The sequence below is a fragment of the Zalophus californianus genome, chromosome 2, assembly GCF_009762305.2.
Source record: "Zalophus californianus isolate mZalCal1 chromosome 2, mZalCal1.pri.v2, whole genome shotgun sequence".
Taxonomy (NCBI): Eukaryota; Metazoa; Chordata; class Mammalia; order Carnivora; family Otariidae; genus Zalophus; species Zalophus californianus.
Genome location: NC_045596.1, coordinates 120,094,057 through 120,109,486, shown reverse-complemented (window position 1 = coordinate 120,109,486; position 15,430 = coordinate 120,094,057). Strand labels below are relative to the sequence as shown.

General features: G+C 43.5%; 1 protein-coding gene across 1 annotated transcript in view; it reads left to right on the top strand.

Annotated features, from left to right (window-relative positions):
• The first annotated feature begins 1,984 nt into the window (after positions 1-1,984).
• Positions 1,985-15,430, top strand: part of FREM3 (FRAS1 related extracellular matrix 3) — an 83,469-nt gene continuing 70,023 nt past the window's right edge. Inside the window, exons 1-2 of the mRNA XM_027599749.2 lie at positions 1,985-7,163; positions 8,585-8,674. Of these exons, the coding sequence (XP_027455550.2) occupies positions 1,985-7,163; positions 8,585-8,674 (5,269 nt within the window). The remainder of the gene's footprint in view (positions 7,164-8,584; positions 8,675-15,430) is intronic.

Below are 15,430 nucleotides of genomic sequence, written 5' to 3'. Positions count from 1 at the left end.
TTGCCCAGAGTGAGTGGTGCTTGGACAGGACCCAAAATTACACTCATACAGGAATATTCATTTGGTGAAACTTAATATATGCAAAAAAACTTCTAATATAGAAAAACCATCCTTTGGACAAAGGAGTAGCTTTATGAAATATAATGTCTCTTTCATTTACAATGGAATTTACCTGTTTCAATTTAAAATATCTTTTAAAATAATTTCTAGACACACTGTACCATCATAATTAGCTAAACATTTTGTTTCAAATTTACTATCTCTTAATATTCAATTATATGAACAAATCTGCCTAGTCTGTGCTAATGAGGTGTACTAGCATTTCACTTTGTGGATCATATAGACCCATGGCCTTTCACTGGCTGATTAAATTCAATATTTAAGGAGAATATTAATGCTTTCAAGCCAACAGCAGATTATTTCTGCTCTGGGAGTCAGTGCAGCTGCTGCTGAAATGCATAAGACAGGCATCACAGTAAATAAAATAATTTGAGGATAACATTGCACACGTATATTCCCCTTGAAGCCATATTTATCACTACAGTTTTGGACACATCTATTTTCATTGACATCAGCAAGTCTCGCATTTACATTAATTGCATAAGAAAGCACATTACCACTTTAATTACAGGAAAAGATTAGTCTGCCCTGTGCTTAAATGGACACCTCTAATATTTGGAAAAAATAGACATGAAGGGGCGCCTGGGTGGCTCAGTCTGTTAAGTATCCGACTTGGGCTCAGGTCAAGATCTCAGGGTCCTGGCATTGAGCCCCAACCCCTCTGCACTCAGCTCAGCAAGGAATCTGCTGTTCCCCCCCTCTCTCCCTATGCCCTCCCCCCTCTTTTTTTCTCTCTCAAATAAATAAATAAAATCTTTAAAAAAACAAGGATATGAAATTAAGTAGCTAATATTACACCCACCCAGGGCAGGCATCCTTAACTAAAAGCCACAAAGAAAGCGCCTAATTCCAAGTGTTAAATAGATTAATTCACAGAAATACCTGGGGTATTTTTTCTGCTACTGTTTCTCTTGACATTCTCGCCTCTGGCTACTATATATTTTTCTACAAAGAAAATATTTAGGAAACAGCATGTCTAATAAACTGAGAGGGAGCCACTGTTGATCAGGTATGGAAACCACATTCTAAAAAAAAATGGAAGGAAGCCAACGTGCACACCCGGTTGTGGTATGTGAGACCCACTGACTAGAAACAGATTTTAAAAGCTGTTCAAGTTCGCCAGCCTGGATGCTAATCTTTTTCCCCAAGAACTGAGCAGAAGAAAAATGCCAGGGTTATTTTGGAAGCACCGAATTACAAGATCTGGAATAAGCTGCTTCATCAGACAGGCAGCTAGAAAATCCTATTTGCAAAATAGCTCCCACTAGCTTCTTTTATGTCCGAAGTGAGACTCAATTTTGGCTAGAAAATGCACGCCTGTTAGCGGTAAGGAAGAGGAATGGTGGCTCCCCCCACCCCCCGCCATCAGAAACACCGTTGCCTGGATGAATGGACCGCGGGAGCGCAGTGTCTTCCACGCGCAGAACTGACCCGGGTACAGTCGCTGACTCCCAGTCCTAAAGAACAGTCTCTTTGAGGCACCCGGGGAGAGTATCCCGACCAGCTGGTTTGAAGCAGACAGCCGGGGCTGCACAGTGGCCGACTACCCCTCCGGACACGAAGGTCAGTAAGGTAGAGAGGTTAAAGGCACAAAGGAACGGGGTCTCCGGGCGCTGGGGCATTTCTAGGCGGTCCCCGGAGCAAGCCGAGGAGAGGCTTGAGACGCAGGCAGAGCAGAAGGTGGGCAGAGCCCTCTCTCCCCCCTGCTTTTACCTGCCACAGCTGAAGCATGGCCACTGGCTCTTGCTGAGTCCGCGCCTCGCTCGCGACTGGACAGCAGCCTCCTCCTCCCCAGCCTGCACCCGCAGTTGAGCCGGCGCTCTTCTGACAGGGTACTCTGCGGGCATCCCAGCGTCAAGGTCCCATGGGTGGGGCTTCTCCGCGCCCCGCTGGGACGCCCCGGCAGTTTTTCGCGGCGCTCGCCTACGTGCTCCTGAGCTGCCCGGTGCTACCGGGACAGGTACCCTTGCCTGGGACTGAAGCCCACCCTGCGCTCTACATGCCCACCTGGGGCGCTCTCGCCCGCGGTAGCCCCGACGGCCCCAGCGTCCTGATCGCCAACCCGGGAGTCCGGGTTCCTGTGGGCCGCTCGCTTTGGCTCGATCCGCTCCGGGACCTGGTGATTCGAGTGCAGCCCGGGCACTGGTGCGAGGTGACGGTGCTGGACGCCCTGCCGCTGAGCCACGGTGCGCTCTCCCCCCGCCGCTTCCCCTGCGCCTTCGGGCCCCGCCAGGTCCAGTACACTCACTTCGGCTCCCGAAGCCCGGGACGCGCGCGGGTGCGGCTGCAGCTGCGCTACGACACCCCGACTTACACGCTGGCACTGCCCTTCACGCTGGCTGTGGACGTGGTCTTCCCCCAGCCGGAGCTGGTGACGAGCAACAGGCCTTTGTTGGTGGAGAAGCCGCGGGGCTGGAGCCAAGCCATCGACAGGAGAGTGCTGGACTTCGCCTCCCTGGGGAACGGAGCCTCTACCACCAGCAGGTGTCGGCTCACCCTTTTTCCTCCCCAGGGCGGCCCACTGCCCAAGTATGGGCGTTTGGTGGACGCCATGGGGACCCCTCTCCCCAGGGGCAAGAGCGTAGACTGTGAGGCTTTTGTCAGAGCTGGGGTGCGCTACCAGCATACCGCCACCACCCCGTCGCCGAATCGGGACTATGTGCCCTTGATGGTGGAGCAGCTAGGGCCAGAAGACAGAGGCACTGGGTCAGAGGAGGTGCTGCTCCGGGAGCACTTCCAGCTGCTGGTGAGCATCCGCGACGGAGTAGAGAACACTGCACCTAGGCCCAGTTTTGTGGCCCTGATGATGATGGAGGTCAATCAGTTCTTGCTAACAGCTCTGACCCCTGACTCACTGGCTGCGGAGGACACGGAGTCCGACCCTGATGACCTGGTCTTCAACATTCTCAATGCCCCCACAACCACGCCAGGGCACCAGGGATACGTGGTCAGCACTGACGACCCCCTCGGTCTTCCAGTCTCTTTCTTCACCCAGCGGGAGCTGCGGGAACTGAAAATTGCCTATCAGCCCCCGACAGAGAAATTGGATTCAGAGCGCCTCTTCCAGCTGGAGCTGGAGGTGGTGGACGGAGATGGCGCCACCTCAGACCCCTTTGCCTTCATGGTGATAATGAAGCCCATGAACACCCTGGCCCCAGTGGCTGGATATAACCAGGGACTACTGCTATTTGAAGGTCAGTTAAAGCCCCTGTCCAGCACCCACAGCCTTCAGATCAGTGATAATGATAACGGAGAGGAGGTGATAGTAACTGCAGTAAGGGGCTTGAGACACGGGCAGCTGGTGGTGCTTGGGGCACCTGCTGGGTGCAAGCATTTCACACCAGAGGACCTGGCAGCAGGGCGAGTGGTGTACCAGCATGACGGCAGCAACACCTACAGTGACAATATCATTTTCCGGATGGAGGATGGGCACCACCAGGTGGAATTCCTCTTCCCTGTCACCATCATACCTGTTGATGATGAACCACCGAAAGTCAAGGCCAACACCGGGCTCTCAGTTACAGAAGGACAGGTGGTCCAGATTTCCCCCTTTGTCCTGAGTGCTACTGATATTGACTCTGATGAGTCAACCATCCACTTTGTGCTGGAGGACCAGCCTCTAGAAGAAAAAAAGGAAGAAAGAGAGTGGGATCTGGTCCCTGGTTCCTCTTACTCAACTCAGCACCTGGGGGAGATGCTGCTGCGGCAGGCTGAACCACCTCTGACCCCTGAAGATGAAGGTTGGTATTATGTGGAAAAAGAAGGACTTTATGAGAAGGTGGTGACTGAGTGGCTTCAGCAAGACATCATGGAAGGGAAACTCTTCTACCGCCATCTCGGACCCCATAGCCCTCAACCTGTAATGGCCCAGCTGACTTTCCATGTACAGGATGACCATGACCCACCCAATCTATCCAACCAGCACTTCTTCACCATCAAGGTCCATCCAGCGGATCTACAGAGTCCAGAACTATTGCCTGGAACTACCTTAGAAATGACCGTGCACCAGTACCAACTCACTCACTTCCGGAAGAAATTCCTCCAATATGTTGACCAGTACTCAGATGACCAGAACCTGTGGTACACCTTACTGACACCCCCAACTGACACAGATGACACCCACCAAGTCCGGGCTGGAGAAATTGTGCTCACTGATTCGCCAGATACGCCCATCATGCGCTTCACCCAGGCCCAGGTAAATCTCCATAAAGTTGCCTACCAGCCCCCACAAAAGAAGCTGGGTATCGTACCACGGGTTGTGCAGTTCACCTACCAAGTGGAGGATGCTGCAGGCAACAGTGTACCTGGCACATTCACATTATTCCTGAAGCCTGTGGACAACCAGCCTCCGGAAGTCACCAACAGAGGCTTTACTGTCTTAGAGGGAGGAAATTTTATCCTCAGCAGTAATGAACTGGCTGTCACAGACCCTGACACAGATGTTGACCAGATTGTCTTCATGTTAGTCTGGGGTCCCCAACATGGACACCTGCACTACTTAAATAAACATATGGTTCCAGGGGAACTTTTCATGCAAGCTGACATTCTTAATGGGAGGGTCTCTTACCAGCACAGCAGAGACCAGATTACCAATGACACTTTCCATCTGGAGGTAAGTGACAGGGTGCACCACATACCCATCACCGTCCAGATTTCCGTGCATCCCACTGCTGACAAAAGTCCCAGGATCTCTATTACAGGTAGTCCATTATTAGATGTTTCCATAGATGTACTAGAGAGCAGAGTCACTGCAATCACCATGGGCATCATACATGGCAAAAAGAAGGGCACAGGTGACTTGATGCTGTCTTTCATTATGGAGGATAGCCCAAAATTGGGTACTCTTCTAGTGAATGGCTTACCTGCAGAACGATTCACCCAAGAGGACCTCATCAGTGGGACAGTAGTCTACGTCCACACTGGGGGTGAAGTTGGTTTCCAGAAACAACATGATACCTTCAGCCTCACCCTCTCCAAGGATTCTTATCAATGGGTGGTGGGAGACAGCATAGTGGAGAGAGTGCAGGTGCAAGTGGTTGTGCTGCCTGTGGACAATGTGGCACCCACAGTCTTGGTGGGGGAGTCCTATATTGTTGATGAAGGCGGGAAGAGTCCCTTGACCTTACAACATCTCAATATTGAAGATGTGGACACACCCCAAGATGAAATCCTATGCACAGTGACTGGTCAGCCAGCCTCTGGCTACCTGGAGAACATTGCACCAGCTCCTGGCTCGAAAGAATCACGGGCTGGTAGCCCCATCAGTGCTTTCTCCATCAGAGATGTCCAAGCAAGGCATATCAATTATGTACAGAGTATTCACAAGGGGGTAGAGCCACAAAAAGATCAATTCACCTTTCATTGTTCTGATGGCATCAACTTTTCCCCAAATGTCTTCTTCCCTGTAATCATTTTACCCACCAATGATGAGCAGCCTGAACTTTTTGCCGGTGAGTTTGTGGTATTAGAGGGGATGAGCCTAGTCATAGACACCCCATTGCTCAATGGAGCAGATGCTGACTTGCCACCAAATGAACTTCACTTTCAGCTCACAGCCCTCCCTCAGCATGGCCGAATCGTACAGCAGCTGGCCACAGGCAGCCAGCCCATCCACAGCTTCACCTTACAGGAGATCCAGGAGGCCTCCACTATTGTATATGAACATGATGACTCTGAAACCACAGAGGATAGTTTTGAGGTCTGGCTGAGTGATGGCAAGCACACCACCCACAGGAAGGTACCCATTATGGTGATCCTGGTGGATGATGAAACCCCTCGACTGACCACCAATGATGGGCTGGAGGTAGAGACTGGACACACCAAGGTCATCACAAATTGGGTCCTTAAGGCCACAGATCTTGACTCCGATGAAAAGAGCCTCAGTTTTGTTCTCCGTTCAGGGCCTCAACAGGGGCTTCTACAGCGGCTGAGAAAACCCAGAGGGGAGGTGAGAAATAACCTCACCCTAGGAATGAACTTTACCCAGGATGAGATTGACAGAAGCCTCATCTGTTACACCCACACAGGCCAAGATGGAGTCCTTGATATTATCAAGTTTGATGTGACTGATGGGATTAACCCTTTGATAGACCGCTACTTCTACATCACTATTGGCAGCTTAGACAGGGTCTTCCCTGAGGTGGTTAGCAAAGGGCTTACCCTGACAGAAGGTGGCAGAGTGGCCCTTACCACCAATCTTCTTAGCACCAGTGACATCAACAGCCCTAATGAACAGCTTCACTTCAGGATCACACGGGCTCCTAGCATGGGGCACTTAGAGAGCTCTGACCACCCTGGGAAGCCCATTGCCTCTTTCACTCAGCTTCAGTTGGCTAGCAACAAAATATTCTATGTCCACACTTCAAATGATGAGATAAAGACGGACAGCTTTGAGTTTCACGTGACTGATGAACTCAACCCTGTGTTCCAAACCTTCAGGATCTTCATCACAGATATGGATGATAAGAAACCTATCTTGACCATCCATAAACTAATACTGCAGGAAGGGGAAAGCAAACACATCACTCCCTTTGAGTTGACAGTGGAAGACAAGGATACTCCAGATGATCTTCTCCTCTTTACTGTCACCCAGCTCCCCATCCATGGTAGGATTTTGTACAATAGCAGTCATTCTGTGACCACCTTCACCAAGCGTGACCTGAATGAGAACCTGATTAGCTACTGGCACGATGGTAGTGAGACGACTGAGGACAGTTTCTCCTTGACTGTGACAGATGGCACTCATGCTGATTTCTATGTCTTCCCAGACACTGTCCTAGAGACACACAAACCTCAGGTAATGAGGATCCATATAAGTTCTCTAGACAACAGACTCCCCCAGATCGCCACTAACAGAGGTGCATCAGCCTTGAAGCGCCTTCACACTGGACACATGAGCTTCCTGATTACCAACAGGTCTCTGAGGGCAGAGAATCAAGATGGTTTCCATGGGCTCCTGAAGTATAAGGTGACCAGAGGACCAGAGCATGGCTTCATTATCAACACTGGCCTTGGAAACCAGAGCACGCGAGTGTTTATGCAAGGTTAGTAACGATGTCCCGAAAACCTCAGTCCCTCTCCATGAGCAGATCAGGTCTCCCAATTCTGAATAAAATTTTCCCAACCTCAGCCCATTGACAGGAAGATTTTGATTCTAATGAAATATGGTGGAATATGAGATTATTCTGATAACAAAAAAGGGCAACTTGTCCTTTTCCAGCCATTTCATCAGGATGCCCATTTAACGAGAACTCTCGGATATCCAGTAAGGCTGGTAGTTATGCCCTAAAATTGCAGAATGCAGGTGGACAGTTTCTGTTTCTGAAATATCATCATAAGATATGATTACATTAATTTTGATATTATCAGTTTAATTTCAAATTTCAAGTATAGAATGACATACCCAGGAATTGTTTTCATAGTTTATCAGTAAATTTAGATTTCTGAAGATGAAATTTTGTACTTAGATTTTGGAGATAAATATTATACTGCACATTTTATTGTGCTATTCAAATGTAACTTCTGCATCTAAAAAAAAAAAAAGCATAGAACTAAATTTTCCTAAGTGTGTGGAGGGATATGTTTTAAAGATCTTTTTAAAAATACATTTGTCATTACTACTAATGGTGAACTTGAGGCAGGTTCCTCTGTTCTCCCAGGTGAGGTGACACCTGCTGTCTGTGGCAGCTCTTTACATTGTCTTAAAACTTTTTCATGTAGCTTTATGCATGAAATGTGAAGAGATACATAGAATTTTTCTATATGTGATACAGATATACCTAAATGCAATCTTAAAGTAAAACTTATGAAGGGTGTTTAAAAAATAGTTTAGTTACATTTTCAGAATTGCTTCTAAAGCCAATGAAATCATGTGGTTTTATAAGAATTATCTTTCTAAGTAAATACCCCCAAAATGCAAATTGTCTTTAATATACTAATAATTATCAATACAAAAAACACAATTATAGACCAAGTGACAAATTCTCAAAAATCCAAGAGAATAAGCAATAAGAAATCATTTTATTCCCATTTTCTTTTTTCTTAGAATGCAGCAGTTATTCTTGTTTAAATTCATTTTGACTAATAGTTAATGAATAACCACCATCATGCCAAACTCCAGGCTTGTACAAAAGACCTAAACCAGATAGACTCAGCTTTCCATAGGGGGCCAGGATGTTGTAAAACATGCATCACTAGAATGTCTTTCTTGTTGGGGATGATCCTACAGATCATAAACACAGCACGGTAACAAAATTTTAAATAATGTTCTATTTTTCCCAGTGTAACTTCAAGAAAAAATTAGATTCATGTTCACTTAATCATTTTTTAAAAGTTAGATTTGTAGGCATTTAATTATTTTAAAATTTCTTTATTGTAGAATTTTCATGCCTTAACCCACTGAAGTTCCTATCATACTCATTTTCTATTGTGCCAATATGATGAGTGATACTTGCTCTTTTATTAGCTGACATTGATGAAAGGAGGATCTGTTACATCTTGAATGAAGGCAGCAAAGAAACGAAGGATATCTTCTACTTCTCTGTTGAAGACAATGGTAAGTCAGCATCGAAACCTTAAAAGGGAGCTTGGTTATTTAAAATCAATATGAAACAGAAAAAAATTAAATTATTTACACAGTAATCACAATCAGTGTATGTCAGAGTACCAACAAATGAATTCTTTTTGCTCTGTTTGCAATCCTATGCCAAATGATTCTTGACAAATTACTGTTTTGAAGGGGAAGCAATGAGGAATTTCAATAATGAGATATGAAGTTTTTTACTCGACCTAGATTATGTGTGACATCCTATAGGCAAGTCAATCTCTTCTGGTGGTTCTGAGAATCTGACTGGTGGTTTCTGTCATTCTGGAACAAATTAGAAAGTCCACCTTTAGATTTTGTGAGGATTTTCAGCCCAAGAACTGAATCTTAGTGGTTCCTTGATCTCCAAATTGTAATCTTCCTGGATGGGGTGAAAAATAGGTTGACCAGCATAAAGGAAAACTTGCTTTAAAAATTGCCTGTGTACACTGCACCTGTATCTGTTTACTCTGTCCTCAAAGTAGCATAATGGGAAGGAACAAGCTAACAGAAGGCGCTCTACTCAGCTAGGAATGGGCTGATTATGTTGTCATAGAAAAATTATTTTGCAGTATGACAGAATAATTGCAAAAATTATGTCCGTGTGCTGCTTGTCACTCGATAAACTTTCAGTATAAAACATTACTCATTCCTAGTAAGTAACATGCCAATCGTGTTCCAATTCTCTTCTTCGATCGTGTGCCATCGTTCAGGACTGTTTTGGAAAACAGTCCTATATGAAGGCTGTATAGTATACTGAGTTTGAATCCCAGCTTACCCTGTGTGACCTTGAAAGAAGTAACCTGGTCCTCTCTGTGACTGATTTCACTCATGTATAAAATGGTGGTCTTCATACCACTTCCAAAGGGCTGCCAAGAGGATTAAGTGAGATAATATATGTAAAACATTTGGCACAAAGTAGATGCTCATAAATAATGAGTCACCCGCTCCACTTCTGATGAGACAAACTACAGTGGAAACCACTGACACCTCCTCTCTAGCTTCTCAAATTTTAAAATCTGATCTTTCCTTCATTCTCCAAGTTCCCAAGGACCAAAGTCACTAAAAAGATGAAGATACATTTAAGCCTTCTAAACTGACTCACTAACATAAAGCACATGTGAGATTCAAATAGTTTATAGTGACTATTTTTCTTTCTGTTTTCTAGAAGGATGATATTCTAAAAAGATGTGTATCTGACTCGGACACTATACTTTCTGGGCGACATCAGAAACAAGAGTCAGTCTGTGATGAAAAATGTGAAATTTATATTGCTACCTTTCTTGAGTACTTTCAGTGGACCAGGCAATGCTTACATATATTATGACTTCTGATCCTCACTGTAAAATAAGAGGTAAACATTATGATGCCCATTTTAAAATGAAGGCACCAAGGTTGACTAACTGGACTGAAGTCGTACAGGTAATAAGCAGGTGAACTGAAATCAAACCCAGATATTGCAGATTCCAAAGTTAAGGTTCTTAACCACCATTGTTACACTACTTCTGTTCATTAAGCCAAAACCATGGACAAAAGTCAGGGAATAAGGCAAAGACAGCACTTCCTCACCTCACAAAGAAGCATCTAGTAAATTGAAGTGATAATAATAACCAAACATGGACTCCAAAATATTTGAGGACACATTTGCTCATAGTTGGATGTCCATATGCTGATTCAATATTTATGCACTTGTTTGTTCCCTGGATTTTTTTGTTGTTTTCTGAGTATCCTGCACAGAGCCATATCTGCCCATTTTGACCATTCTCGGGATAGCTTACAACTGTTGAATTACTCGCTTAAACAATTTTATGTCAGGTATTTTCAAATTTTATAAATTTATTTCTCTACAAGAGCCAACTTGAACTTTTCTTTTAAAATATCCCAGTTGGCGGGGAGGGGGCGGGCACCTGGGTGGTTCAATTGGTTAAGTGTCTGCCTTCAGCTCAGGTCATGATCCAGGATCCTGGGTCCAAGCCCCACCTCAAGCTCCCCACTTGGCGGAGAGCCTGCTTCTCCCTCTCCCTCTCCCTCCATCAGCCACTATCCCTGCTGTGCTCCATCTTTCTCTCTCTGTCAAATAAATAAATAAAATCTTTAAAAATACATATGAAAAAATAATAAAAAATAAAATATCCCAATTTTTAAAATATTTCCCAAATGGAATGTTGAATAAATTTACAATTTATTAATATTTTTATCTTGATAGCATACAGCACTAGCAGAACTTACTGCTTCCAGTTATTTAAGTTTTTGGAATTGGACACACTTCTAGAGATGCATTTTTTACCAATGGGCTGAATTAGAATTTGTTGTTGGTGTTGTTGGTGGTGGTGGTATCAACTTTCAAGGCATTAAAAGAAGACTGTGCCCTACCTCTAGGACCATGTATTAGGCACATCCTCAGATGAGCTCAGGGATCTTAAAGGTGGACGTATCGGTAGTATGACTCCAGAGCTGCAATTTATTAGAACCCCAAGCTTGATAACAGGAAGGTTTCCAATCCATAGGCTCTGAAACCATGTTGTCCCCATTCAAACTCCAGTGCCACTGTTTAGTGGTTGTGTATCTTTGAGAAACTGTGCTTTAGTTTGCTCATCTGTGAATTGGAGATGATTATAGTGCATATCTTATAGGATTATTATGAAGATTTCATTGGTTTCCCATTGCTGCTACAATGAATTACCACAAATTTAGTGTCTTAAAACAACCCAGACTTACAAGTCTGTCATTCAGAAGTCCAAAGTGGTTCTTACTGGGCTAACATCAAGGTTTGGGCAAGGCTCCATTCCTTTCTTAAGTCTCTAGGGGAGAACCCATGTCCTTGCCCTTTCTAGCTTCTAGAAACTTTTTTAAAAAGATTTTATTTATTTGTTTGAGAGAGAATGAGATAGAGAGAGAGAGCACGAGAGGGAAAAGGGTCAGAGGGAGAAGCAGACTCCCCGCTGAGCAGTCCCCCGATGCGGGACTCGATCCCGGGACTCCAGGATCATGACCTGAGCCGAAGGCAGCCACCCAACCAACTGAGCCACCCAGGTGCCCCCTTCTTCTATATTCAAAGCCAGAAGTGTCCAGTCTTTCTCATGTTGTTTCACTCTGGCCCTAACTCTCCTGCCTCCCTCTTTCCCTACAAGAATCCCTGTGATTACATCGGGCTCACCTGGATAATCCAGGATACTGTCCCCATCTCAGAATCTTTAATCACACCTGCAGAGTCCCTTTTTCCATGTGATACATGCACAGGTTCTGGGAATGAAGATATGGACATCTTTAGGGGGCCATCATCCTAAGTACCGCAAGTATTAAAGAAACAACATGCATGAGGCACTGAAGAGTGCCCGGCACAAAGCAAGCACACGACAGAATTATTAGCTGAGATACCAAGTGTTGTATTTCTCTTTTTTCAGGTGAAAAGAAAAGTAACAATTTATTCCTGAAAATCTATAGTTAGATCAGTTGATTATATAAAAATTTCAACTTCTTTTAAGATTTTATTTATTTATTTGACAGAGAGACAGACAGCACAAGCAGGGAGAGCGGCGGGTAGAGGGAGAAGTAGGCTCCCCTCCGAGCTGAACAGGGAGCCCAACGTGGGGCTCGATTCCCGGACCTGAGGGATCATGACCATAGGCAGACGCTTAACATACCGAGCCACCCAGGAAACCCCAAAAATTCAACTTTTAAACTATTATGGTGAATTATCTTATTGGGGTATTGCCTGGAACTCTTGGCTTCTCATCTTTTTCTCTGTTTATAAGTTTATCACTTATAAACTGATTTCATATTTATTAGAAACCCACTAAGAAAAAAAAAAAAGTCCACTAAGGAGACAAAGGAAGAAGAGGAAGTAACTCAGATCCACTGTTCTAGGCTTTGCCACTGCACGCTGAGCCAGGGCACACAGGAATACCTTGCCTATCCACATCCCGTTTCCTGTAGCAATTGTGCCTTTTTATTTTTGCTCTGCTATGGTTAAATGAAGTAACATATGCCAAAAATATAATAGGATACCCAGCATCCATCAATTCCCCAATAAATACGAGTTTTCCTTTCTTCTTTCCTCTCCAAAAGTTATGCACATACCTATACTTGTGAACTGGGAATTCAAATGGAAATTTTTTACAATATACCTAGTTTGTGTGTTCCATCTGTTTCTGCATCATCAATTTTGAGTAACTCAGACTAAGGCCATTGCCGTCTCTTTTATAACCTTGGTGGTAAATTTCATTATGCTCAAGGTTATCATGAAAGCCACTGGTAAAATAGGGAATGCATTTTAGATTTCTAAAACTCTGAACTGTACCCGTTAAGCATACTGTCAAGTTCATCCATCTTCCTCTCTGTAAGTCATTATACTCATAGATTTGTCTTGAAATTTTGCATATCTCTACTATATGTAATGCTGAATGGATCTGTTCTACCTGCCATATAATAACATAACCTTAAATTTATATAGCACTTAATATTTCTACAAAGTGTTTTTACAGATGTTATTCCAATTGACCTTTACTATAACCTGTAAGACAGAAATTATCATCTCAGATTTTAAGATGACGAAATGGGCTTGAAGAATTAAAATGATCCATACAAAGGAACCATCAGAAACATTAAGTCAATATTTTCTAATAAGCCACACTAAATGATTACATGGGAGTGAGACAATTTTAGTTTGGGGATGTGCTACAGATATTTCACATTCTCCTTAAGACCTGAAACAAATTGTTTTATTTCCACTTAAATTATTCAGTGTCTAAAACCAATCTGATTAACACTATGCACTTTGATATTTGAATTTTTTTTTTAATTTAACCTGATAATGCCTCACGGTCCCTATGAGTACCAGTTTTCCTTGTAGGTGAAGTGTCTTTTTTTTAAGATTTTATTTATTTATTTGAGAGAGAGAATGAGAGAGAGAGAGAGAGCATGGGAGGGGGGAGGGTCAGAGGGAGAAGCCAACTCCCTGCTGAGCAGGGAGCACGATGTGGGACTCGATCCCGGGACTCCAGGATCATGACCTGAGCCGAAGGCAGTCACTTAACCAACTGAGCCACCCAGGTGCCCTGAAGTGTCTTTTTTAAGCAAGTTATGAAAGTAAAGAGCAACAAAAAGGTTTTTTAAGGACCAGTGATAGAACTAACGTTAAGTCCAGTAAGTCTGCCCATGCAGTTAAGGTAATAACAAACTTGAGGGCTTTAAACTCTCTAGAACACATCTAAGAATTCAAAAGCAAGGCAGAAAATATCTCTGAATAGTTAACTCAAAATCTGTGGCCCGATATTTTCACACTTGACTCAAAGAAGCCCTTAGTTGGAGTCTATTTACTCTTATTTCCCAAACAATTCTAATTTCATTTTAAAGAAAAACAGTGGTAAGAAGAGAGTCAGGATTAAAAGCAAAGACCTACAGGATGCAGAAGAGATAGATAACAATGAGCAGCCAAAGAATTCAAATTCAGGAGAAACTAAGAGGCAATGTAGTGAAGAGACAAAACGTTTAACATATTTCTGTAACTGTAATACGGCAGAAGTGTAACTGCAGTAAGATTATAAAACGTTTTGCAAGTCTTCAGGGTGATGTCATAATAAACCCATATATAATATGGAAAAACGTTCCCAATGTACTGTTAAAAAGAAGACCAAGTAGAAAACTGTAAAGTTGTATAGGACGTTCACATTTTCATGTATACATGCTTATATATATATGCACAGGAAAAAGTCTAAAGTATATGTAGCAAAATGTTAAAAATGGTTTATAATGGCAGTGATGGATTTTAAGTTGTTTTTATTTCTTTTGATTTTCTTGACATTTTCTTGTGTAAATGCTTTACAATGACCACTATTATCAGAAAAAAAAAGCAATTTCCATTTAAGAAAAAAGAACGCTGGACTACGTCACAACCAACTCAGTTCAATAATATTGATTTAAATGGCTAAACATGTTATTCTGGCTTATAAATAATTCAAAAATGTCCCCCTCAATAATGTTATGGATTTAAAAATCCAAACAAAGGAGAATCAGGGTGGGTTCTTCTCAGGCAGGAAGGAATAAACAATTATACTTTTTGCTGAACTTTTCCCTCATGAATCCTTCCTCCCTGTATCTACTATTCCTTCATACCATGACCAGAAATGAATTGTTAACTCTTGGGCAAGCTATAAGCAAGGCAGGTCCAGATGTAGCAGAGCAGATGGCTAGAGGGACAGGCAAGGTTCACCACCAGTGTCCCCATGTTCAATCTGTGGAAGAATTAGTTCAGAGTCACGAGGTATAGGAAAAAGCTAGAAGGTTGGGTGGGCTCGTACTGTGCTAAGCAAAACTTCATGTCATCCCCTTTCCTTTGTGAAATATGCCAAGTAACCTTCCCTTTGTGTCATTTGTGATTTAATTTGGTTTTTTCACTTTCATGCTGAAACCATTGATTCTTTCTAGAAAAATGGAAGAGGTACTTCTATTTGGATCACCTTACAAGCTGTCTAGACAGTCACCTCAGCCACATTTCCTATCCCTGTTTGGAGGCCACACCTGGAGTATACCTGTCCTACAGTAATATTTTGCTACAAACTAATTCTTTTAGAAATGGCAACACCTTTTCACAACCTCCACTATTGAGTCGTTTTTAGGCACCCATTCGACGAATGGGAGAATGGTAAGGAACAATATTGAAAATTACCTTCATGGCAAACTATTTAAGCTTTGTTTTTAGCATTGCTAATTAAATTTCCAGCTGAAAGC